The sequence below is a fragment of the Tauraco erythrolophus genome, chromosome 19 (assembly GCF_009769465.1).
Source record: "Tauraco erythrolophus isolate bTauEry1 chromosome 19, bTauEry1.pri, whole genome shotgun sequence".
Classification (NCBI taxonomy): Eukaryota; Metazoa; Chordata; class Aves; order Musophagiformes; family Musophagidae; genus Tauraco; species Tauraco erythrolophus.
Genome location: NC_141483.1, coordinates 9,568,587 through 9,591,888, shown reverse-complemented (window position 1 = coordinate 9,591,888; position 23,302 = coordinate 9,568,587). Strand labels below are relative to the sequence as shown.

At 40.1% G+C, this 23,302-nt stretch overlaps 1 protein-coding gene and 1 non-coding gene across 13 annotated transcripts in view; both read left to right on the top strand.

Moving 5' to 3' along the window:
- Positions 1–283: 283 nt before the first annotated feature.
- Positions 284–422, top strand: LOC147527424 (small nucleolar RNA SNORA49). The gene has a single exon (XR_015222731.1). It is a non-coding gene; the product is annotated as a small nucleolar RNA SNORA49 (small nucleolar RNA).
- A 3,166-nt stretch (positions 423–3,588) lies between these two features.
- The window catches only part of EP400 (E1A binding protein p400), a 49,527-nt gene continuing 29,813 nt past the window's right edge, over positions 3,589–23,302 (top strand). For 10 of the 12 annotated variants that reach the window (XM_086623643.1, XM_086623639.1, XM_086623640.1 and 7 more), the window contains exons 1-16: positions 3,589–3,666; positions 5,615–6,968; positions 9,164–9,274; positions 13,171–13,258; positions 13,691–13,798; positions 14,498–14,877; positions 15,134–15,436; positions 16,250–16,435; positions 17,829–17,969; positions 18,077–18,155; positions 18,424–18,470; positions 19,500–19,554; positions 20,254–20,343; positions 21,552–21,659; positions 22,431–22,624; positions 22,831–23,008. In XM_086623643.1, the coding sequence (XP_086479769.1) occupies positions 5,646–6,968; positions 9,164–9,274; positions 13,171–13,258; positions 13,691–13,798; positions 14,498–14,877; positions 15,134–15,436; positions 16,250–16,435; positions 17,829–17,969; positions 18,077–18,155; positions 18,424–18,470; positions 19,500–19,554; positions 20,254–20,343; positions 21,552–21,659; positions 22,431–22,624; positions 22,831–23,008 (3,391 nt within the window). In that variant the 5' untranslated portion in view covers positions 3,589–3,666; positions 5,615–5,645. The remainder of the gene's footprint in view (positions 3,667–5,614; positions 6,969–9,163; positions 9,275–13,170; positions 13,259–13,690; positions 13,799–14,497; positions 14,878–15,133; positions 15,437–16,249; positions 16,436–17,828; positions 17,970–18,076; positions 18,156–18,423; positions 18,471–19,499; positions 19,555–20,253; positions 20,344–21,551; positions 21,660–22,430; positions 22,625–22,830; positions 23,009–23,302) is intronic. The other 2 variants (XM_086623642.1, XM_086623641.1) reach the window with 2 other exon arrangements.

The window sequence follows — 23,302 nt, the reverse complement described above, 5'->3', positions numbered from 1 at the left end:
TTGCATAATTCATTTCATTAGTTATTTAAGCAAATTGTACGTATGTAGCTGTACCACAAAATACGTAATTATATATTAAATATGTCAGTCATAGTATTATTTGATGAGGCATCCGGGGTGTTTCCAAGGGGTATGCTGCTAGTTGTCCTACATTTGAGTAATTTGTTCTTGAAATACAGACTTTTTTTTCACAATAGCGTTTCGATTAATTCCTTTTTCTTTCATTAGCTGTAACTATCTAATTGTTAGTGTTTCAAGTGTAGTTGCTGTTTTTATGTTGGCACTTCCTCAGCCTTACTCCAGGGGCTTTTATTTTCTGTAGAGTGCCCTGGCATTGCCTGAGGATAAATTGAATGTATGCTCATTTCCCTCCCCAGTAAGATTCTCAGTATCCTCTGGGGCCTACAATTTGAGCAAACATTAACGATATAGTTGTTATTCTTTTCTTATTTTTTATTTCAAATTGCATTGTTATGCTTTCTGTCAGATGCAGTATAAAACATAAAGGAATACTTTGCCTTAAAGCAACACAAGGCAGCACAATAGAAGGGATTCAATTTGGTCAATAGACAAGAAAAATGATGAAGCACGCGCAGAATGTAATAATCCAGTCAGGTGTGCTTAGTCATAGGACATAATGTGACTACTGTAATAGATCTTTAGATTTTTATCTGGTTGACTACGCCATAAATTAATAGTTTTAATGGTACACAAATTATTTTTTAATTGTGTAGATCTGTAATGTGGACAGTCAGGTAACTTGAAATGTTTGCAAGCTTAATATATGTTGGGAGTAATAAGAAAGCCATTTTTCTGATCTTCTCATTCTGTAAAAAAGTTTGTTTAGATATTTATGCTTTATTAATGTGAATTCGTAATTAAGTTGCTTGTCTGCTCATTTCAGAATCCATAAAAAAACTTCAAGACAAGTGATTCTTCTGTGCTCTTCTTTCTTCTCACATTCCTTCCACAGATGTCAGCCATGTGGATGTGAACACTGTTGTCTTCTATGACACTGAGTTAGAGCTGCTGATGGATACAAAGACTAAAGAATGGTCTGATAAAGTTGCAAGTGACAGAGATATTCATGTATAAAGGTGACTTTTATGCTAAGAAATAGCATAGGTGTTTTAAAATCAAAAATAGAGGGAAGATGTTTTTAGGTGACAGTAGAATTTTTGCTTGAGGTTGTCCTTTTCCAGTCTTTTAAGATCCCTTTAAAGATTGGATCAGTCATACACACTTTTTCCTTTTAGACTAAAGGGAAAATAAAACCCCTGTCCTTTCCCTTACTGTATCTTCTATTCCTGTCTTTCCCTCCCACTTGCATCTTCTAGGCCATCTGGATTTCTTGTTGGGAGAGTCAAAATGAACATTAGTGTTTGTGGGTGTTTCCTGCTCTTGATAAATAATAAATGTTTCTCTTGACGGTCTGTCATTGGATTTCAAATCCACTAGTGATGAGATGCTGATGTTCATGTAGTTGTAAAATATTTTTGAAAGCTTCTCTCGAGCAACTGTTTCTTTTCCTGGAGGGATCTGCTGAGAGCAGAGGGGAGCTGTTGCTCACCATACACCGCTGGCCAGGTATGCATGGGTGGTGTCTGTTAGCAAATACCCTGCTGTTTTAGGGATTTTTTTTTTTTAAATCCAATTGAATATAAGACAAACTATTTATTGTGTGTTCTGAAAATAAGAACTTAAAAGAACCCAGTGTTTTGAAAATATGATATCAGATGTAAAAAGAAAGCTTTCCTCTAAGAAACTTAAAAAGAATACTAAACTTCCTATGAAAATATCTGATGGGCTCTAAAGGAGTGTTGATGCTCACTGCCATAGGCAAGGAACATTTAGACATGATACACTGGAGTTTCAGGAAGTGTCAGTGTTTTCTAGGGAACAGTGTTTAATGAGTTTCTTTGTTTTACAGGCTTAGAAGTGGCAATTCTGTTGAAGAGAGGCTGTAGAAAAAAAGGTATTAAACGTTTGATTCAAGAAGTGGCTGCTCAAGGAAATGATTGTTCAACAGACTTTTTAACTCAGGTACTGTGGCATTAAGAATACAAACAGTTCTTTAATGATATGTAAAAAATAAGTGCTTTACTAGGTCTGAGTCGGAATTTTAAACATAATCTAGTTTTATGTTTATTTCCATGCTTGTTTGGAGGCCAGTGGTATGTGATAACAGTTAAAAATCAGTAAAAATCCTGAATTGTTAGCTTGTATAGAAAATTAGAAGGTAATATCTAGAAAGAAAACTCTGTTTTTTCCAATGATAATTTTACACTATTTTGGCATTGTTTTACTCAAATGAAAACAACATCTCCTGCAGCAAAAGGAGGATGTGTCAAATGTGTCTATAACTGACTTTTCTGAACTTGATTTTAAGATGATTAAAAAACTTTCAGCATCATACATTGTCTTATCAAATACTTGAAAACATATTTCCATAAGGTTCTTTGTCTGAGTATGGAAAAGAAGATCCCAGAAAGTTTACAGAAGAGACACCATGTGAGATAAAAGAGAGATTACATAGATTCAGAGTTGTATGCTTCAAGAAGTACCGTGGCTCCTTCACAATTAGCTGGCTAGCTTTGTGGATCCGATATGATGATTTCTCTTCTCTTATGTAAACTTTTAGAAATACTTGAAATTTACTTTCCTGTGCAGCAATCAAATGGCTTTCGTAAAGTACCTTATTTCCACTCCATTGACATACGAACTTAAATACTGAAACAATTCTGGGAGATAATCGGGGCTTGTTAATGTATCTGTTCCCGTGCCGAAATATTTAAGGCACCAAATGTTCTCCTGAGGATTGTGAAGTGCATTGGACTAAATTGTATCTTGTGATGTAAAACAGTTTTACAGTCCTGTGCTTTGTCAGATATTTGTTAAAGGCGTTGGATCGGTTTCTTCTTAGCCATGAAATGACTGTTCTTAGCATTCCCCAAGTTCTGTCGGATTCCGGTTGCCTCCTTTTCCCTGTGGCTACTTGTACAGAACCCAAGTAGCAGCCTGCTTGCTAACAATGAGGCAGGAGTGTGCATAGTAACGTGGGTGGGATTATCATCTTTTTTTCCAGTTAGGAAAGTGGAAGTCAGTAGTTGGACCCTATTCTCAGTGATCGTGGCGGGATGTGGGAAGACGAGCTAGGGACCGGAATGTCGGATTTTTGCTCTTTCCTACCTTAATTATGGTGCCACTGTTTGCAAATAAAATAAATACATTAATTGACTGGGGAGTTACACACCAGTTACCGGCACTGCAATAAAAGTTTATTTTTTTCTTGTTCTGTCCCCGCGTCTCGTTCCTGCGCGTGCTGTGCCCGAGTTCCAGCCCGGGGCAGCGCTCCGTGCCCCGACATCCAGCCAGCGCGACAGCAGCCCGCAGGTGCCCGTCTGCCCGCTCCGCGCCTCCCTGCCCGGGGGCGAGCGGAGCCCGGGGCCCGGCGAGCAGCCCGGGCGGGGGGAGTGCGGCGCGCATGCGCGGGCGTTGGCGCAGGCGCAGAGCGCGCTCCGACGGCGGCGCAGGCGCCGGGCGCGGAGCGCGGCGCAGGAGGCGCGGTTTGTCTCCTGGCGGCGCTGGTAGCGGCTGCCGCTCCGGCCGCCCCCCGCCCCCGCTTCCTGTGAGGAGCGAATGGAAAGTCTGGCCCCGGCGCCCGCGGTAAGTGAGGCCCGCCGGGCTCGGGGGGCCGCGGGAGGTGCCCGGGTCCCGCTCTTCCGCGCCTTCTTCCCTCTCCGGTCCCGCAGGCCTCGGGCCCGAGGCCCGGCGGCACCGGTCCTGGCGGCGGGGGCGGCCGCAGAGGAACGGGCCTTCCCCGCGCCGCCGCACGGCGCTGGGGCGGGGGGCGACGCACCCGGGGGCGGGCAGGGCCGGCCGCGTCCCACCGCGGGAGGGGGGGGAAGCGGCCGCGGCGGTTCTCCGGGCGCTGCCCGTCCGGGCCTCGGCGGGGGAAGCCCCGCGCGAAGTTGCGGTGGCGGCCCGGGCGCTCGCCGTGGGCCCGGCCCGCCGCGCGGGCCGTTCGCAGACTTCAGTTTTCGCACACAAAAGGCGATCCCGTCTCCCCGGGCAGGCAGAGGCCGGCGGTGGCAGCGCGCTGGTGACGCTTCCTTATCAGCGTGTAATTAATTAAGTGTTTTCACTTGGACCGTAAATGTGAGCGAGGTATAGCTAATTAAAATAATAAGACCTTGTTACCGGCGATAGGTGATATCGTATGAATCTTAATTATTTGCCATCAGCGCTATGAAAGAGTCACAATACCACGAAGTGTTGCAGCGTTATTAAATGTTTTGGAAAAGGTGCCTGTAAGGAGCGGAATGGTTTTTTCCCTTCCCGCTTTGCTGAGGGATCTCCCTCAGATGTGAGCTCCGCGGAGCGGGAGGGACGAAAGCTGCCCGCAGCTCTGTCGCGGTCCGGAGCCGGCTGCACTCCGCGGTACCTGCCCCGCGTCGGAGCTCCGGTGCTCCGCTGCTACAGCACGGTGACAGCGCTCCGCCGCTTCCCACCTTCCCGGGAAGCCGGCTCTTTCCCGGGGGCAAGGAAGGGAATATCTCCGTCCTCACGGCTTGGGCAGATGGCTGCAGGTAGCCCGGGACGGGTCCGGCACCGCTTCATCGCCCGCCTTGCAGCGGTGATGGATGGTGTGCTGCTGCCTGTTGCCGCTGGTAACCAACTTCAGAGTTGGGAGCAAAGACACATACTTGTGTGTGTGTGTTTAGCCCGAAATACCAAAACCCAAACTGTTGTTTTCAAAATATGAGAGACTTTGGAAAAAAAAATCAGTTTTCATTTTTCTTTTGCTGCTGGAGCTGTGTAACGCCCAGCGCTGAATCTTACCTGTCAGTTCATGTCAGTGGAATTTTTTCTGTGTTGATGATTGAAATACAAAACCAGAACGTTTTTGGATTTCTGGATAGCTTGGCTCAATAAACAGCATTTTAAATTAAATGCAGATTTGAATTTATTTTCGTCTTCTTAAGGGATTAGTGTTAGGAAGGAAAGAGAAGGCAGAGTTAAGTGTCAGGTACAATACTTTTTCATACATCTAGATGATTTGGTAGGAAGATTTTTTCGTGATGCATTTTTTTCTTCAATAGCTAGAACAATAAAGTTGAATAGTCTTTGTCTGTTTTTATCATATTTTTAGTTATTGTTGAAGAAACCTACTGTACATTTGAAGCAGCTGTTGTGTTTTTGAGAACATTTTATTAAGTGTTAAAGGCACTGAAACATTGGAATAATGAACACAAAAAAGAGTAGGTACTTTTGATATTGGAGACTGTTGGTTCTTGAAGTTCCACAGAAAGGGAAAAAGCATTTTTTTAAAAAAGTTTTTGAAGTCATTGTAATTAGCTAAGAGGAACGTATCATTTATAAACTATTCAATAGCACTTCGTTAGCTAGAGAAATGGATGAGGGATGAGGGATTTAAGTGAGCTTTTGTGATGATGAGGATTTCAGATAATTTGACTGCTGATGTAAAACGTTTTAAGTTACTGCAAAGACCGGATAACCAAGTTCTTACTGTAAGATAGTCTTTCCAATAGTAACTAAATAGTTTCAGTTATTTTTACCTTCCCTAAATTTCTGGTTTTGTGTGTTTCTTCAGAGTATACTGTAAAAAACCTAGAACAGTGAGAATGCACCATGGTAATGGTCCTCAGAATGCCCAGCGCCAGCTCCAGAGGTCTAGGTCCTTCACGGGCAGCGAGGGAGAAGAGCAACAGGCAAATTTACCCCAGTCCCCTGCAGCTTCTTTTGCACCTTCTGCAAGTCCATCTGCACCCCAGTCTCCCAGTTACCAAATACAACAATTTATAATGAGTCGAAGTCCAGTAGCTGGGCAGAATGTGAACATCACGCTGCAAAATGTTGGACCGGTGGCTTCGGGAAACCAGCAGATCACACTTACCCCATTGCCAATTCCAAACCCAACATCGCCGAGTTTTCAGTTCAGTCCTCAGCAGAGGCGGTTTGAGCACGGATCTCCGTCGTATATTCAAGTTACATCACCGCTGCCTCAGCAAGTTCAGTCTCAAAGCCCTACACAGCCTAACCCCGTGCCAGTGCAAACGTTACCAAACGTTCGGGCAGGCACTCCAGGGCCTGGCTTGGGTATGTGCAGCCAGAGCCCTACGAGAGGATTTGTAGATGCTAGCGTGCTCGTGAGACAAATCAGCTTGAGTCCTTCAAATGGTGGACACTTTGTGTATCAAGAGGGACCAGGAATTGCACAAATTGCCCAAGGAGCTGCTGCGCAAGTACAGCTTCCGTCTTCTGGGACACCTGCTACAGTAAGGGAACGCAGGCTTTCTCAACCTCACTCGCAGTCTGGAGGCACCATTCATCATCTTGGTCCTCAGAGTCCTGTAGCTAGCGGAGCAAATATGCAGTCTTTGACTAGCCCGGGCCATATTACGACAACCAGCTTGCCACCCCAAATCAGCAACATCATTCAAGGGCAGCTTATGCAACAGCAGCAGCAAGTGCTTCAAGGACAGCAGCTGGGTAGACCCATTGGATATGACAGGACTTCTGGTGGATTGATAGCAGGAGTCGGAGGACCTAGTGCATTTGGAATGACGTCACCACCTCCTCCCACAAGTCCTTCACGGGCTACTGTACCACAGGGGCTGTCGAGTCTTCCTCTTACTCCTACAGTTAATACAGCGGTGAAGAAACAACCCAAAAAATTGGAGGAGATTCCTCCTGCCAACCAAGAGACTGCTCAAATGAGAAAACAATGTTTGGATCATCACCATAAGCAGATGGAAATTCTTAAGGAAACTTTTAAGGAATGTTTGATTGAACTGTTTTTCCTGCAACATCTTCAAGGGAATATGATGGACTTTTTAGCTTTTAAGAAGAAACATTGTGTTCCACTGCAAGCATACCTGAGGCAAAATGACTTGGACCTGGAGGAGGAAGAAGAGGAAGAACAGTCTGAGGTTATCAACGATGAGGTAAGAAATCTGTTGGTTAACGTTTTGGAATAGGATCGTAGATGAAGTTGTGGCACCTGGATTGTGAAGTATTAGAGAATGTGACAATACCTGACAAATCGTTTTTACTTGATGAAGTACAGCATTTTTTTTTTTAAATAGTTGGTCTGAGAGACTGTGGTTCTGCTAGGTAGTGGGATTTGACAGGTCGGTTTGAGCGTGCTGTTAGATGTATGTATTTAAAAGAAAAGAACAGAGAGGTGAAAGGAGCTTTAACTGTCCTAGTGAGTATGTAAGCCAACACACAATAGAGATGGCATTGGTGTGAAAGCTGTTTTAAGGTATGAGAATGAATATGAATAGGTATCATAGGCTAAATTTCACTTACCAGGCTTACATAAACCAAAAAAGAATACGCAAAAAGTCCTGTAAGAGATTAACCTTTATTTGCCTCGTGTGACTTTTAACCATAGATGTTACCGAAGTTCAGTGTTGCTGTGGCCAGCAAAAAAGTTGAAGTAATCTAATTACTCAGAGAGAACATGTGAATCGTAATGTGTGTGGGTCTGTAGTAGGGAATCAGGTTACAGTCGTAGAGCCCTGTGCAGGTATTGCTGTCTAAATGATTCAACAAACAGCTTACAGACTGGACGTTAACGAGTTAACTTCGTTATTTACGCAAAGGTTTACAATTACTACTGACTTGAATTCAGTGTTTATTAATGGCAAAGGGCCTGAAATAAGCTTGCCACGGGCAGATGCCGTGCAACTTTTCCTGCACGTGTGTACCTGTTTGTGTGGCTCCCGACCTGCAGCACCCCGGTGGGTGCTGGAGCGGTGCCCGTCTTGTGCAGCGCCTACCCGCAAGCCTGCATGGCGGGTGGTTGCCACGGAGTAGATGCAATTGATGCCACAGCATCCCTTGGCACTCACAAATACCTTTTAAAATTTGTAAAAGTATGTATGGGTATATAGTTGTCAGTTTGTAAAGAACCAAACCAAACCTGTTATGTAAAGAAACTTATACTGCTTTGAAAGAATCTGTTAGAAACGGGTGTCTTCAGTGGAAATTGGTGACTCTCAGTGTGAATCAGTAGTGTTCCTATCTTCAGTTGGAATTTGCGGGAAATTTTAGCAGTATAACAGCTGAAGTGTAATTTGTTCATTGCTTTGTGGTCAAAACTTCTTGACTAGGAAAATATATTTCTAGTTGCAATAGCTATTGATAATTTTGAAGGAATCATTTCTTCCTATGTATAGTAACGTAAAAGCTAGCCTGTTGTTGTAATTTGTTGACAATGGATATTCAATATTTTTTTTTCACCTGGTTTGTGTTTTGTCAAATTGTTTAGGTGTTCTTGTTGTGTTGCGTGTTTGTCAGCTGAAATACCAGGTATTTTTAACTACAGTATGCACATTTCGAGAGATCTGTAGTGGGTGTAAATTGTACAGATTCGTTGAAATCAGTGGCACTACTGCAGTTTACATCAGTTGAGGCTCTATCCCTTGGTCTTTTGGGTTTGGAGTTTGCTGTACTCACTGCCTTCCTGCGATGGGTTGTCTTTTGTTTGTGAAAGCTGCTTGTCCGTTCAACTGCTGGAGAGTTTTGCAAAGTGCCACAGCGAAAGTCTTTATGTGTTTTCAAATGCTGAATCCTTTTGAAAGATTAAGACATCTTTTGAGTATGTTCTTTCTTTGTATTTTTTTGTCGTCTTCTCTTTTATTTCCCCCTCCCCCCTCTGTATCACTTTCTGCTAAAGCAACGCGCTTCATCCCTCGCCTGGAAAGGTTGATCACTTGGGGAATTCAAGGGGCGAGTGAATGGTGGCTGTGCTCATTGCTTAAATAAATGTTGGAGCTCTCTTAAGTTCAGACTGTCTGTCATGCTAATTTGTTGTCCATTAGGAGCAGCAATCATTCAATTTAAATCACACTTTTCCGTTAACTGGATTTAAGAAAAGGTTTTCAGCGGTGAGAAGTCACTGCAGATAGTCACGCCGTGCCCTGTTCTGCCATTAACAGTGAGACAGAGCTGCAAGGGTGGCCCGCGGTCAAACCGCGCCGTGCTGGTGGTCGTGTAGGTATTATGATCCCCTCTTCAGCGAGGTACCATCAGTGCAACAGGAGTGTGTTGAACAGTACAAAAATCAAGAAGAAAAACTTTTAAAAAGAAAATGATTCTCCCTTCTTTTTTTTTCCCAAAATATTTCTCTCAGGTAAAGGTTGTGACAGGAAAGGATGGGCAGACTGGTACTCCTGTCGCTATAGCAACCCAGCTTCCTCCAAATGTTTCTGCTGCTTTTTCATCCCAGCAGCAACCATTTCAGGTACTTTTCAATGGTTCTAAAATGTAGTTTCATCCCAGATTTTTTTTCCTCATTCAGATTTGATATTTCTTAGATGAATTAGAATTTTCCCAAGAGCCCATCCCTTATCATCTAAATAAAACAAAAAAACCACTTTGCAATCTTCAAATGCATCAGTATTAATGAAGCCTTGAGGAAGTTAAAACTTTTGTCTCCAGGTTGCTGGCTTATTTCATTAACTTTCAGCTTGAATGTTTTCACTTTGGTTTGTTTGTCTTTTGTTTCCCTAATGCATTCGGTTCATTTGTGCATTCTGCATAGTAATAATATGGATTCTTTTGTCTGTGGCATTGTAATTGTGGATTTCTTCTAAATTTCTTTTCTTTTTTTTCCTTATCTGTTAAAGGTTTTGAGTATGACTACAGAAGGTTTTGGATTTACCTCCCCTGAAATGTTTTAACAATAATAACACTCTGACACAATTTTTTAAAATAACTAACTGCTTTCTATTAGCTCTACCATAAATGTTGGGAAGAAGAAACTGAAGTGCTTGTTTTTATTATATAAGTCCTTTTTAAAAATGTTTTCCTTTTTTTTTTTTCATTAGAGAGCGAACAAAGTAAAGAAATAAATGTGATAATCAGTTAAAATTTCTGTGGATTAGTGATGATGCAGCTTTTAAGTTCAGGCTCATATGGGTTTACGCAGCTTTCTTCAAATCTGTGCTACCCAGACATCGTTGCTTTTTTATACCCTGAGAAGTAATATACCCTAATTCTCTGCAACTAAAATATTTGCCTTTTAGCTCACTTCTATACACTTGAATAGCAGGTATTGTGGGGTGAATTACTCTGCTGTACCATACAGCACTGCCTTCATCTAGGTTTCGCAAAATGGAGAGTTAAATGACATGCAAAATGAGTCGTATTCCTGTGTGTAACAAATGGGATGTGCACTGTGGTATTTTACAAATGAGTTGCACAGTAAAGGCACTTGCACTGAGAGCTCTTTGTTATGGCCAGTTCTGACATGTCTTGGAAGCTTCTCTGGGTAGTCAGGCTTCAGCTAAGCTGGTTAAAATACATAATATTGTATCTGGTTATTGATTATAGTGATTAGGGTTATCATCAACCTCTAGCTGCACCAATGATGAAGTGCTTTTGAAATTACGCCATTTCAGAGCTGTTTCAGAGAAACTAGCGTGCACATGCTAAAAACGTACAAAACTCTCTATGTAATTGCGATAATACCTTTTAGCACAAACTGTGAACAGAAACTGTCATCTCCTTCCATCAGTCTTTGTCCTTGTAACTGTTCATAGAGAAATAATGTGTCCCGATCAGCAGCATCATTCAAATTTGAGTGTGTAAGTGCAGCACTCAGAGTGATTATTGTGGGCGTGCTGCATAATCATGACCTCTGGAGAACTACATTATTTTAATTAAAGTTAGGACAGTTTTAGTCTAATATTAGTGGTATATGACTGCAATTTATAAAGACATAATATCTTTGCTCTTTGAAGCGTCTGGCCCAAATTACACGGTGATAATGCAGACTGCTGGGAGACATACTCTTAAGAAAATGTCAGTCAAAAATTCTAAAGTAGAGATGCAACCTGAAACTGTGAGTATGCAGTTATCCATAAGAGCAAGAGTGCAGGTGAAATAAATGGCATTTGAAGCAGAGTTTGGAGAACACACTTTCTTCAACAGATGTCCCAGAAAGCATTTGATGCAAACAGGACACAAACTGAATTTGTTAATTAATCCAGTAGCATTGTAGTAAATACATTTTTGTGACTTATTTTGAAAAATCTGTAAAGACCTAAGTGTGTGATACTCTGCCAGACACTGGCCATTGGACTTGACATATCCTGCATGTCTGCCTTATGAGAAGATGAACATTTGAAAACTTGATCCATATTGAGTGTGATACAACAGTGAACCATGACCATTAGGGATGAATATGAGCCAGAGATTCTGAAAACCAAAATTCACATCTCGAGGCTATAGCTGTATTGCTAGAGTGGCCACAAATGCCCTCACAGCAGCATAGAGATGAAGTGTTATTAACTCATAGCTATTGGTAGAATCTGAGTGGCGTAAGATGTATTCAGCTCCAAAAGGCGTGTTTGAAACCCAGATGTTTCAGTTGGCCGTAGCTGTTCGATGAAGCATTGAAGATGCAGGGTTGTGCCTGCTGCGGTTTATTTCAATATAGGCTGGTGTTTACTTCCCAGGGCTTAATTTGCATTGGTAGAATTTCTGTTCTCTGTTTCTCTGAAAATCAGAGAAGAAAAGACCTGTGAAGAAACTATAAGATTATTTGGAGAAATTGCTGTCTTTGCTATGTTGTCATAATAAATTTTCACAACATTCACAAACCCTTACTGTACATTGGTATGACAAAGGCTCTCACCATCAGAAAATTACACTTAGAGAACTTGAGTGCTCAATTAGCTCATTTTCTAGGACGCAGAGTCTGCCATACATAAAGTCTGTATTTTCTGGTAGGATGTCTTAAAACCTTTCTTGGGATAGCCCTTGTTTTTCTCATATCAAGCTTCGTAGTAGAATATTGGGTATAGCATGACTAGATATTGAGGAGAATTAAAAAGTATGACTTGGAAACTTCCTGAAAGGAATTGGGCTTGCACAAACACTGGTGGACATTAGTAAGTCCTTGCCAGTAGTGCTGAGAGCCCAGGGTGCATGGGAATCGTCATACGCTCAAGCTTGTTTGCTTCAATAATCTTGTACATGAGTTTGCCTTCTCAGTTTGATGCTGAAAGGATTATCCAGGATATATTCTCTGCCATCGTTGCCATTATTAACTGTAGTAATTTAAAAATAAAGTTTTCATGCACTGTGTAATCTTAACTGAAGCTAAACTCCAACTTGCTGAATCAAACCCCGGTGAGTTCTTTTGCATCTCAATATCAGTAGTGTTTTTCCAGGCATGTTAATTCATAGTTGTGTGATGTTTATGCTCAGACAAAATGTCTAGTGATTTCTGATGAGCTCTAATGTCACATTAGCCTTATGGCAATATTGTGTTTCTCCTCATCAGATTTCTTCATGGTACTCGTTTTGCCAGCTGTGCAAACAAACACATGTCTAGCATCTGGAAAACTGGGATTGGAACTTGTGTAACTTGGCTGAGATGTTTTTATTCCATCTTCTGAGCATTAGCAGTTTTTCCTGTAATATTTCAAGGCTAACTCTCGTGGAGCTGTATCCTGAGAGTGACAGTGGTGGAGATGCAAGTAAGCTTAAACTGTCTTCGGGACGAGAGTTAATTTGTGTGTTACTGATGTTTCACACGGAGTGAAAAGGATTAGCTTTCGCAGATGTATTGACTCTCATTTCCTACTTTTGTGTCTTGTCAGTTATGATACAGTTTATGCGTAAATTCTCTTTCCTCATCTAATTTCCCTTCTGTTAATCCTGTAATGAAGTCACAATATTTAATTTTTGTCATGTCAGCTTTTTATTGCAGCTATGTGAATGCGTCATTTTGACTTCATTGCAGCATTATGCAAATGTGAAGGGTAATACATTAATGAAAATTTCCATTTATTAAAAAAACTCCCCAAAACATTGGACAAGTTTATATTTCACATATCCTACTTTCCTGGGTTTACTGTCACTTTTAAAAAAATACAGACATGTATTTTACATAACCAGCTTCATCAGTTTAGTTCCTGATTTAAAATTTAAACTCAACAAGGAGTATCTGTGCATTATGGACATCTAAAACTTTGTAGCAGGTATTGAACGAGTCTTGTTTTCTCCATTGTACGACTGTTTGGAAGGATTTGTTCTGTGCTGGCCTCTTTAGATCCGTTTGTAAATTACATCTTGGTGTTAAACTATCTACGGATTGAACTTTTGTGATTTGTTTTCTTTTTTCAATAGCAAACACATACAGGGACTGCAGTAACGGGGACTGTGAACACCATAGAAATTGAAGCTTTTAAGAGACAGCAAGCACTTGCACCAGCAGGTATGTTCTGCTGACAGAATTTCACTTTGGTTCTTTTTTTTTTTTTTTTTTTTTTTTTCCAGACAGTTAATGGAGCCCACTGTTTTGTAGCTCTTGAAATACAGTTTTGCCTCACCTCAGGAATTGCCGGATTCTTAGGACTATCTGTTGTGAATGGTGCTGTGTGAAGAATGCACTCCACTCACAACATCTAGGACTGGATTTGGCAGGCATGGAGACGTTGTTAGGTTGATTGTTCTGGCTAAGAAGATTGGAGATGGCCAACTTGAAGTTAGAGGGACTCTGCCCTTGAAGCATGTTCTTCATAAATGCTACACATGTATAGTAGTTATAGCTTTCTGAGCTGATGTTGGAATCATGTGTAGTAGTTTGCTTTGTAAAATTGAACCCATTCCATTATACCATGCCATAAATGGAATTTGAATATCACAGATTCGTCTAAGAGACCACGAATTGAAGTGGGCCGTCATGGGATGGTTTTTCAGCACCCGGGTGTGGCTTCAGGAGTTCCTCTTCAACAGCTAATGCCAACGGCACAAGGTACTGTGTCACCACATGCCAATTGCACATTAATTTAACAAGGAGATGTTAGTGATGGGACTAGAAACTTGGGCTTCCAGCCTTCCAAGATCCTAGTCCCACCACTCACTTCTCCATGTAAATTAATACTTGGTATGCAATGCCTGGTTTGTTGAAGGAGCTGAGTGACGGGCTCCGAAGGTGCATGTGGGCATGGAAATACGTCACAGGTGCTGATGCAAAATGGTTAATCTGAGAATTCTGGAACTGAGCCAATGATTTATGAAAGGAAACCTCCTAATTTGCAACATCACGACAAATTTTTGTTCGTTAGTCATGCCAAGCTTTAGAATATGTGTTAGAGTGAATGTGTTAAGAACTAAACATTATTTAGACTTGATGCTGTTATTTTAGGTATTGCTATTTCATTAGCTCACCTGTCCTTTTTTTTTTTCAAGTATAAGACATTTAGAATACATTTAATGACTTTTTTTTATAGTTGCTGTGCTCCAAATTTTAGTTGCCGTCCTGTGCATGTAATACTTTGTTGTTTATTGTAATGGTGATTTCTTTTGTGGTTGTGATGTGAACGTTTACAAGTGATGGTGTCTTGTGGCAAAGTAAGTAACAAATTAGTCTGTGGTTGATTTCCTCTTTATATCAGTAAAAAGCATTGGACATTTTAATTTCATCTGTGCTGTGTTTCCTCTTGCTTTGTAGGTGGAATGCCTCCCACTCCTCAGACCGTGCAGCTCACTGGACAGAAACAGAGTCAACAACAGTATGACCCATCTAAAGGCCCTCCAGTGCAGAACGCAGCCAGCCTGCATACCCCTCCGCCGCAGCTGCCAGGGAGACTGCAACCTGCCAACGTCCCCATGACGTCTCTCCCAGCTGCGCTGCAGCTTTCACAGCAGCAGCCACAAATTGTGGAATCTCCAGCTCAGCCCCAGATTCAGGTGAAGATCCAGCCTCAAAGTGTACCTCTGACTTCAACTCCGCTTCCAGCACCTCTTCAACAACAGGTGCCACCAGCAATCCATGTGCAAGGACAGACACCAAACCAAGTGTCACAGCCACAAGCTACCACACAGCAGCAGGTATGTGATCTTTATTGAGGTGAAAATACATTTATTTCAATGCCCAGCAAAATCTAAGAACATGATCTTCTTGAAAATACATGAAACATGTTAACGTTTTTAAATTCCACTGGACACTTAAATCCTTTCCTTATAAAAATGGAGGTGTAAGTTTTTTATTAAATTAAATTTAAGTCCACTTTATGTTCTGCTGTAGTGTAGACTAAGACAGTACTGAATCCTAAACTCACCACTAACAAATGTGTTTCTTGGGCAGACTGTGACACTGACACGACCATCTGCAGATCCTGCTCAGACTTCTCAGCGTCTTACGGCAAATACACTACCGCCTACCTCATCCGTGGCGCCAGCGAGTGTCTCAGGCACAACACCGCCTGCCACATACCCCGCACAGACAAACAGGACCTCTCCAGCAACCAACAAGTCCCTGTCTCCTGTCGCATCCAAACCCCCAGGCTTAGCAGTAGCAGCAGCACCTAAAACGCAAAGCCCAGCTCAGAATGCAGCAGTATTACCACCGGACAACTCTCAAGACAAGCTTGCTGAGCAAGTAAAGCTGGTAAGATTTTTTGATTTTTCCCGAAACTTATGAACAGTTAACACACAAATAGCAATCGACACGAGCAATGTGTTAGATGTATTATTATGGGCTATTTTTTGGGGGACTTTGCTCTTTTTTTTTTTTTTTTTTGTCTGCTTTACATAGTAAGTTTTGCTTTTGTGGGTGTTAAGGTGAAGAAGACTTACTGGTCTTCATATAGTTGTTGCTTTCTTTCTGTTTCTATTACATTGATAATATATTATAATAATATTATATTATTACACAATATATTGTATATTATTTATATATAATTATTATATATTATATTATAATAATATAACAGTATTATATTGATTCTATCTACTCATTCGATGTGAATGCAACCTTATTTTCATAGCTAACTGGAGGTGCTGTTTTGCTTATTTAACATCGTGGAGAACTTGTTTTTTTCACAAAATCAAACAGTATTAATAATGAAAATATATTTATCTTCTGTGGATAAATATATCTGCAATTTCAATTTATATATAAAAAAAGGGATTGTTGGATTACAGTTTGCATATGTCTTGTAACATGTTTTTTGTGCTGCCCGGTGAACCTTTTTTATCCTATTATTTAACGAAGTACCTCTCATAATACAGGTTGAAGTACTGTGATTCTTTTTACGCACAAGTTGAATTTAGTCTGGTAATTTTTTCGTGGATGCAGTGTTCAGACTTCATTTGTTGTCAATTATTTTGATGGAATGGGAGCAATTATTATTTTTCTGTTTGGCTACTATTTTAGGTGCATTCTGTGGCTTCATTGTAACTGTATGTACTTCTTTTTAAGGAAAATCAAATCCATCAGCGAATAGCAGAACTGAGAAAGGAAGGTTTGTGGTCCCTGAGGCGACTGCCTAAACTCCAAGAGGCTCCAAGACCAAAATCTCACTGGGATTATTTGCTGGAAGAAATGCAGTGGATGGCAACTGATTTTGCCCAAGAGAGAAAGTGGAAGATGGCAACTGCTAAGAAGGTACTTGAAAAACATTTTTTTTGACTCAGAACAATTAGTCTTGGTAGCAATGCTGTTTGAATGTTCTTTTTCTACAGATAGAAGTGATCGGGCTATAAGGCACTGATTTTTAACTTAAATGAGAAGTCATGTTGTCAACTCTGGATATTCTAGCATTTGAAACAGACTAGATAATTGTATTGATTGTGGATGCAAATAATAGTTGTGGATTTTATTCATCTGGAAATAAATAGCTTGTTTAGGGGACCCAGTCAATACGTTGACGGTGTCATATTTGAAAAGTACAACTACTGTGGCAATCTCACGAATACTGTTCCCTTTCAAGGAAGAGTAAATATAGAATTTTGTAAATAACTTCCATTGGGGGTGTGTGTCTGTCTAATTCTTCTTTCTTAATCTTAGAAAAAGATGAAGGAGAGACCATGGAGTTCTAAGGACAGCAGTGGAAACATGATAGGGAACTGTTTCCATAGGGAAAGAGAGCAGCACAGTGGGAATAATTAAGTCAGTGATGGAATGAAAATTGGGGTAGTGTGAGGCGAAATATGTAAAATCTGTTTATTTACAATAAGCAAGTGTTTTCTATGGATTCTAGTGATGATGCACCTTGTTCTGATACATTTATGACCAGTTTCGGGTAGTGAAGTGAGCAACTGAAGGTCATTAGTTTAAATTGCCATGTTGTTTTCTATTGTATATTCTGAAATGATGGAAACTCAGAACTCTCTTCCTTATAAGCAAAGTATTGAAATAGGTGTATCATTTTGTAAAATGAAGATCTGCATTTTGAATGTAATTTAAATCTGAATTTGAAGCACTTTCCCTTTGTGGTCAACAATAAGTTTTTAGGAATAGGGGAAACAGGAAGGGCAAATACAAAATGATCCTTCGTCTGGCGGTATGCTTCAGACTTCTGGAAGTCAGTGTTTTAGGGACCTCCTGAGCTAAAGGTTGCAGTCAAGTCAGTATTTAACAGCCGTTGACTGATCTTTCACTCATGTATGTACACTCTTTTTGAACTCGTTTTACCTTTGGTCTCTGACATTTTGTGGAGTGATTTCTATGACTTCATATGTGCTATCTGAAAAAAAGTTTTCTTTTGTGTGTTTGCTGCTAATTTCAGTAGATTTTTTGCTAATTTTTGTATTGAGAGAGTAGTGAATTCAGAGTTTCCTACTTGATTGCTTAGTTATGGTTCTTGTATTTTCTTTTTTCCTTTGATTTTTGTGTCTGTTGTTTTACTGGCATGGTAAGAATTAGAAATATTGGAGTTAAGTGCTACGTGTGTAAAGCTACGGTCGACATCCGGCTGCTGATAACCACTATAATCCTGAGAAATGCAATGGTGTGTATTTTGAGGTAACCTAATTCAGTATCTCTCATGGTATTTTAGATGGTAAGAACTGTGGCTCGTTATCACGAAGAAAAGAAACTTAATGAAGAGCGAGCTAAAAGGGAAGAACAAAACAAACTAAGGAGAATTGCTGCATCAATTGCTAGAGAAATAGAATACTTCTGGTCTAACATTGAACAGGTAAAATACTGTCTTATTAATACTTGTGCGAGTTGTACTGGTTTTTTAATCTTCACTAATTTATTTTTAAAATGTAAGTGCTTTATTAGACTTGATTTACATTTTAGGTTGTTGAAATAAAACTGCAAATTGAATTTCAAGAGAAAAGGAGAAAAGCTTTGAATTTAAAGCGAATTTCAAGGAAAGGTAATTGTATTCCATTTCATAAGAAATCCAATATAAATTCTGATGCTATTGTTTTACATCATTTCACTCAGTGGAATTTAATCTTGTTGCTGATAGAATTGTGAGATGCTAAAAAATAGGTTGTGAAGAGATCTGAACTATGAGTTACAGGATTTTTTTATGTTCTTGTGCTAGGTTTTGGTTTATGTTGAATGCATTTAAAAGTTCACGTAAGAAACATAAAATTGCTAAGTGTCTAATGCTTACATCAAGTATAATAATTTTCCAGGTAGGGATACAAAATCTGCAGAAGACCTTTTATTGGAAAGTGAAATGGTAAGTCTTTCTGTTTCTTGAAAAATCCATTAAATTAGTTTAAATATTACCTGTGTGAAAAAGTTTTCTGGTTACGAACCACATCTGTTAACAGCAAAGTGGATTGTGGTTGATATGTGTCTTTTGAAGGAAGAATTCATACATATTCAGTGGCTTTGAATCAGTCATTCTAAGATTGCATGACCAAAAAAATGTACAAATTAATTGCTAGACTTCACTTTGGGCAAGAGTTTCGTCTACTGCAACCAGGGGTAAACTTCGTGGAGCATGAAAGTGTATTTTCAGCTGTTCAGCTGTGATTTATCTGCTGAAAGATATAGGTATACGTTACAAAATGGATCAAAATGAATGAAACTTAAATATCTTTTTGCCCTAGATTAAACATGTGCTAGGACTCCTCAGCTACATCTGTGCAATTGGGAAAAAGTGGGCAAGGGATTGTTCTGAGACCCTGAGCCATCTGGCATGGCACAGCTGATGCCCGCTTGCTGAAACTCTCCCTTTTCACCAAGCAGAATGCCTGTATCTGAATTTCCTGTTAGGAACAAGCTCTAGCATGTGTTACCAGCCAAACTGTGGCCTAGCACTGTCTGTGAGTGTTAATTTGCGCAGGCAAAACCAAGCTACAGAGTATGCTGGACAGCTGAGAGTGAACAATTGTCGGCCTGTGCCATATCCCTTTTTCATTGACTAGTGGAAATTGAGTCCTTGATTCCAACCTGGGTAAAAGTTTTATGCCTCAATAACGTATCTAAGGGAGCGAGTGTGCTGTGGCTCTGTGCCACGGCTGGACCTGGGTACTTTGAACCATAAACACTTGAAGTGGCTGGTTGCAACACTACTTCGGTACAGGAGCAGCGTTTCTGTTTTTGTGTGACCAGGAAAGTGCTAATGGGTGTTAAGTGTCTGTTACCAAATGCTGTTGTGATTTCAAGGCACTTGTTATTTTCTTTAAAAACAAACAAACAAACAAAACCCTCCCTAAATTTGTGTTTTATGATTTTACATATTTTAATTATTTAATGTTAGGGTTCATCATCTGGAAGGAAAAGAAAGGCAAGCACATCTTTGACTGATGAGGAAGGTAAGTCACTTCTCAAAATTGTGCATCTGTAGCATAGTACATAAGATATATTAAAACAGTGAAACCACAGGTTTTCAGTCTGTTACTGCATGAATTCAGTGCTTTTCACAAACGAAATACCAACCCTCATCCATTTCTTAGCAACATTAAATAGTCAATTAGATAGTAAATTTTCCTTGAAAGAGCTTCCGTGAAAATTTGAAAACAAAATTTTCCCTGAAAACACATTGCCGTCATTGTTGATGGATTTTAATTCTTTCTTTCTTCATTCCTTTGTTTCTCAAACCTCACTAGTGGTCTTAAACTTGTTTTGAAGATTTCAGACTGAATAACTCATCTGCGTTAATTCCTTTCTTGTGATGTCATCTGTGTCATGTTTCTGACAAAGAAAATCCGTGGTTTAAAGCCACAGAGTAACCTATCTCTGGTGACCCTTGTCAACTAACGCTTAAGAGTTCAAGACTGCTTTGTCAAGACAGTTTTGTCCTGAGGCAGAAGTGCCTCTCTCCTTTTCATGTATCTTTTAGATTCTGTGTATAGTTGCTCTCAGATTTTTTTGTTTTCCATACGTGTCTCTTTCTTTTGGAATTTGCTAACTTATAATATTCTATGCTAGTACACTTCAGAGGCATATAATTACAAACTTCCTGAATTATTGTGTAATTTGAATGCCAAGGTTAGCATTTGTTTTTATTTTAGTTGAAGATGAAGAAGAAACAATTGAAGAGCAAGAAGCTAAAGAAGGAAACATAAACCATCAAACTGAATTGTCTAATCTAGCCAAAGAAGGTAGGCGTGTAGCTTGACTCCTGTCTGTGGTGGCCTCTGAGAAAACAGGTGAAAATATGCAGCAGTTATTGTATTTGTAAATAGGGTTATAGATGAGAAGTTGAATGAATTCTGGTGCTCAGTCATATGTAGTCCTTATTTATTTTTTTCTGTTTGGAAAGTTGTAGCGGTTAGTTTGTGGGATGATGATGGACATCTGTACTTTATAAAGTGGTCCATATACTTAACTAGTTATCACACAAGGGAGCTTGAGAAAAGGTATTTCTCTAGTGAAGCACTGCATTTCTTTAAAACCTCACACAAAAAGACTCTCAACCTAATTCTAGAAATGCAGGATAAATACTTAAAACCAGAAATGTATCAGATTGAACATAAACATTTTATCATCAACTGTCCTGAGTATCTCAGAAAGGTTTTGTGACCCACTTGATAAGTCTGAAAGGGCCCTGAAGTGCTGAGCTTGGGGGATATAAATACAAGATAAGGGGCTTTTAGGGACAGTGCTCTGGCTAGCAGCTCTCTTTCATTAGCAACGTAACAATAACTGCTCTGTTGAGCTTGATGTATGCAAGCTCATGTGCATACCCATAGGGATCACCTCACTTATCACGGTAAAAATCGTGCTGATCTGTAGAGGCAAGCTTCCCATTAAGCTAAGATCTCCTGGCAATTAATGTGCAGTTTCCAAATCCGTGGGTTTTATCTGTTTGGCAGCTTAGTGGCTGCAGCCAGCTGGCCAGTTGGAGTGATTATAACTCTTGGCCAGTCAGCCAGGTTCCTAATGAGGATGTTTCCTGATTTGATTGGCCACTGCCAGCATGCTCATTCCTGCTTCAACAGATGAGAAAAGGGATCATGGAGACAACTTTAGTGGGACTGAGGTACAGCTCAGCTTTGAAACTTTGAAGTCTTGAATTATCTTTCAGCCACGCAGCTGGATTTGATGCCCCTAGATCCCCAGCCAGTGGTTTGCTGTCAGTTTGTGTGGTGGGTTTGTAATACAGTACAAAGCAAGCTGGGTGAGCTAACTGCTTGGTGTAATGCCAAGTGTCCTCTGTGACTGAGGTCTTAAATAAATATTGCCATCATCCATCTAGTAATTACCTCTTCAGTTAACTTCTGATTAGAGAATTTGGCTTTATACCATTATGGTATTGCTTGTTACAAGTTTTGATATTGTTAAACTTACATCCTTGAATGACCTTCAGCTGAACTGCCTCTGGAAGATTTACTGAAGATGTATGAAGGTGCCTTCGCAGAAAACTTTCACTGGCCCCAGCCGAAGCCTGACAGTGAAGAGGATAGCAGTGAGGAAGGTACAGTACTTTTGGTTTAGAAGAAGTTGTGCTGACATACAGGACGAAATAAATTGATCGGCTCTTCAGGTCTCTGTTAAAAGACATTTTACACTAGGGGAAAACAGATACTGAGAGAATCACTTTTTTATTTTTAATTATTATTTTTTAAGTGAATAATAATGTTACATACAAGAATGAATGGAAAGTACAGTGGCTTTCTTGCTAAGCATTTGTAATGATCATTAGAAAAAATTATATATATTCCTGTTATTGCTAAATATTTTGGGATAATGGTCTGTGAAGGATTTCTTGCCTTTTTTTTTGATTTCTCAGTTTATGAAAAAGGGGTAATGTTTGCCTATCTTAAAGTCAAAATATGTGAGATTCTCAGGAACAATAGTGAGCCATAGAAGAGCCTCTCTACACTGAATTAAACAGCACACTCCATAGCTAGCTATTGTTACACAGTTGCCACCTGTTCTGTATTGAAGTGACGATAGAATTACGTATTTGAAGATAGGTTTTAGGTAGTATGAGAGGACCTCCCCAGAAGTTGTAGAAAGCTATTGATCATGTTAGCTCAGGTAGTGTGAACATCCAGAACATGTATGTGATCCTGAGCTTCGACTATTTTCATTTTAGCTTGACTAGCTTGAAAATCATAGAATTGTTTTTAAAAGTTAGTTGCCTCCTTTTAGACCCCTGTCTGAATTCTAGCCATCTAGATTCCTTTGTGTAACTGATACTTAAATTTATTTTAAATGCCAACATAATTTTTCTCTCTCATAGAAATGGAAGACCACATGTCTGATAGGGAAAGTCCGCAGAAAGAAGTTGTCCTCATAGACTCCCTTCTCAGCATTGACCAGTACAAGGGAATAGACAGGTCAAGTCCTCCGAAGAAGCACACGCGAGACATAGCAGAAGTTGCTGCTGCAGCAGAAATGCTGTTACCTAAAGGCAGCTCCAGGATAACAACAGCGGTAAGACTCTCTGTTTTCTGGTACTGTGTGTGCTTACTTTTACATAAAGAATGCTTTTTTCATGATTTCACAGATTTTTAGCGACAAATTACAAGAAGTATTTTCTAGTTATTGAACTATAGGATGGTTGTGCTTTATGACATATTGGAGCTTTATGCTCCGGTAATTTAACTCAGAAAAAAATTATCAAATAATTCACATTACAGGTAAAATACAATACTCCATCCCTACTGTATGGGCCTCTCAGAGAATATCAAAAGATTGGGCTGGATTGGTTAGCAAAGCTGTACAGGAAGAATCTCAACGGCATTCTGGCAGATGAGGCTGGGCTTGGAAAAACAGTACAAATTATTGCCTTTTTTGCCCACTTGGCTTGTAATGAAGGTAAGTTCATTTGCCTCACAATTTTAAGACAGGAACTGGGCCAGCATTACCTTTGTGAATTGTAGCCTGTGGTCACATTTTTTTCTGCTGAAGCATATCAGACTTTAGCTAAAGCAGAGGGTAAGATTATGTCATGAAAACTTCCATAGATTGTGTGACGTAGAGCTTCCTTCTTACCAAGTATACTGTTGGATCAATCTGCTGTTACCTTCTAGGTGATAAAATTTTTCTGAAGCCTAGTTTATTAGTACAAAAAAATCTTACAAATGGTTTAATGACCAGATGGTTACAGTT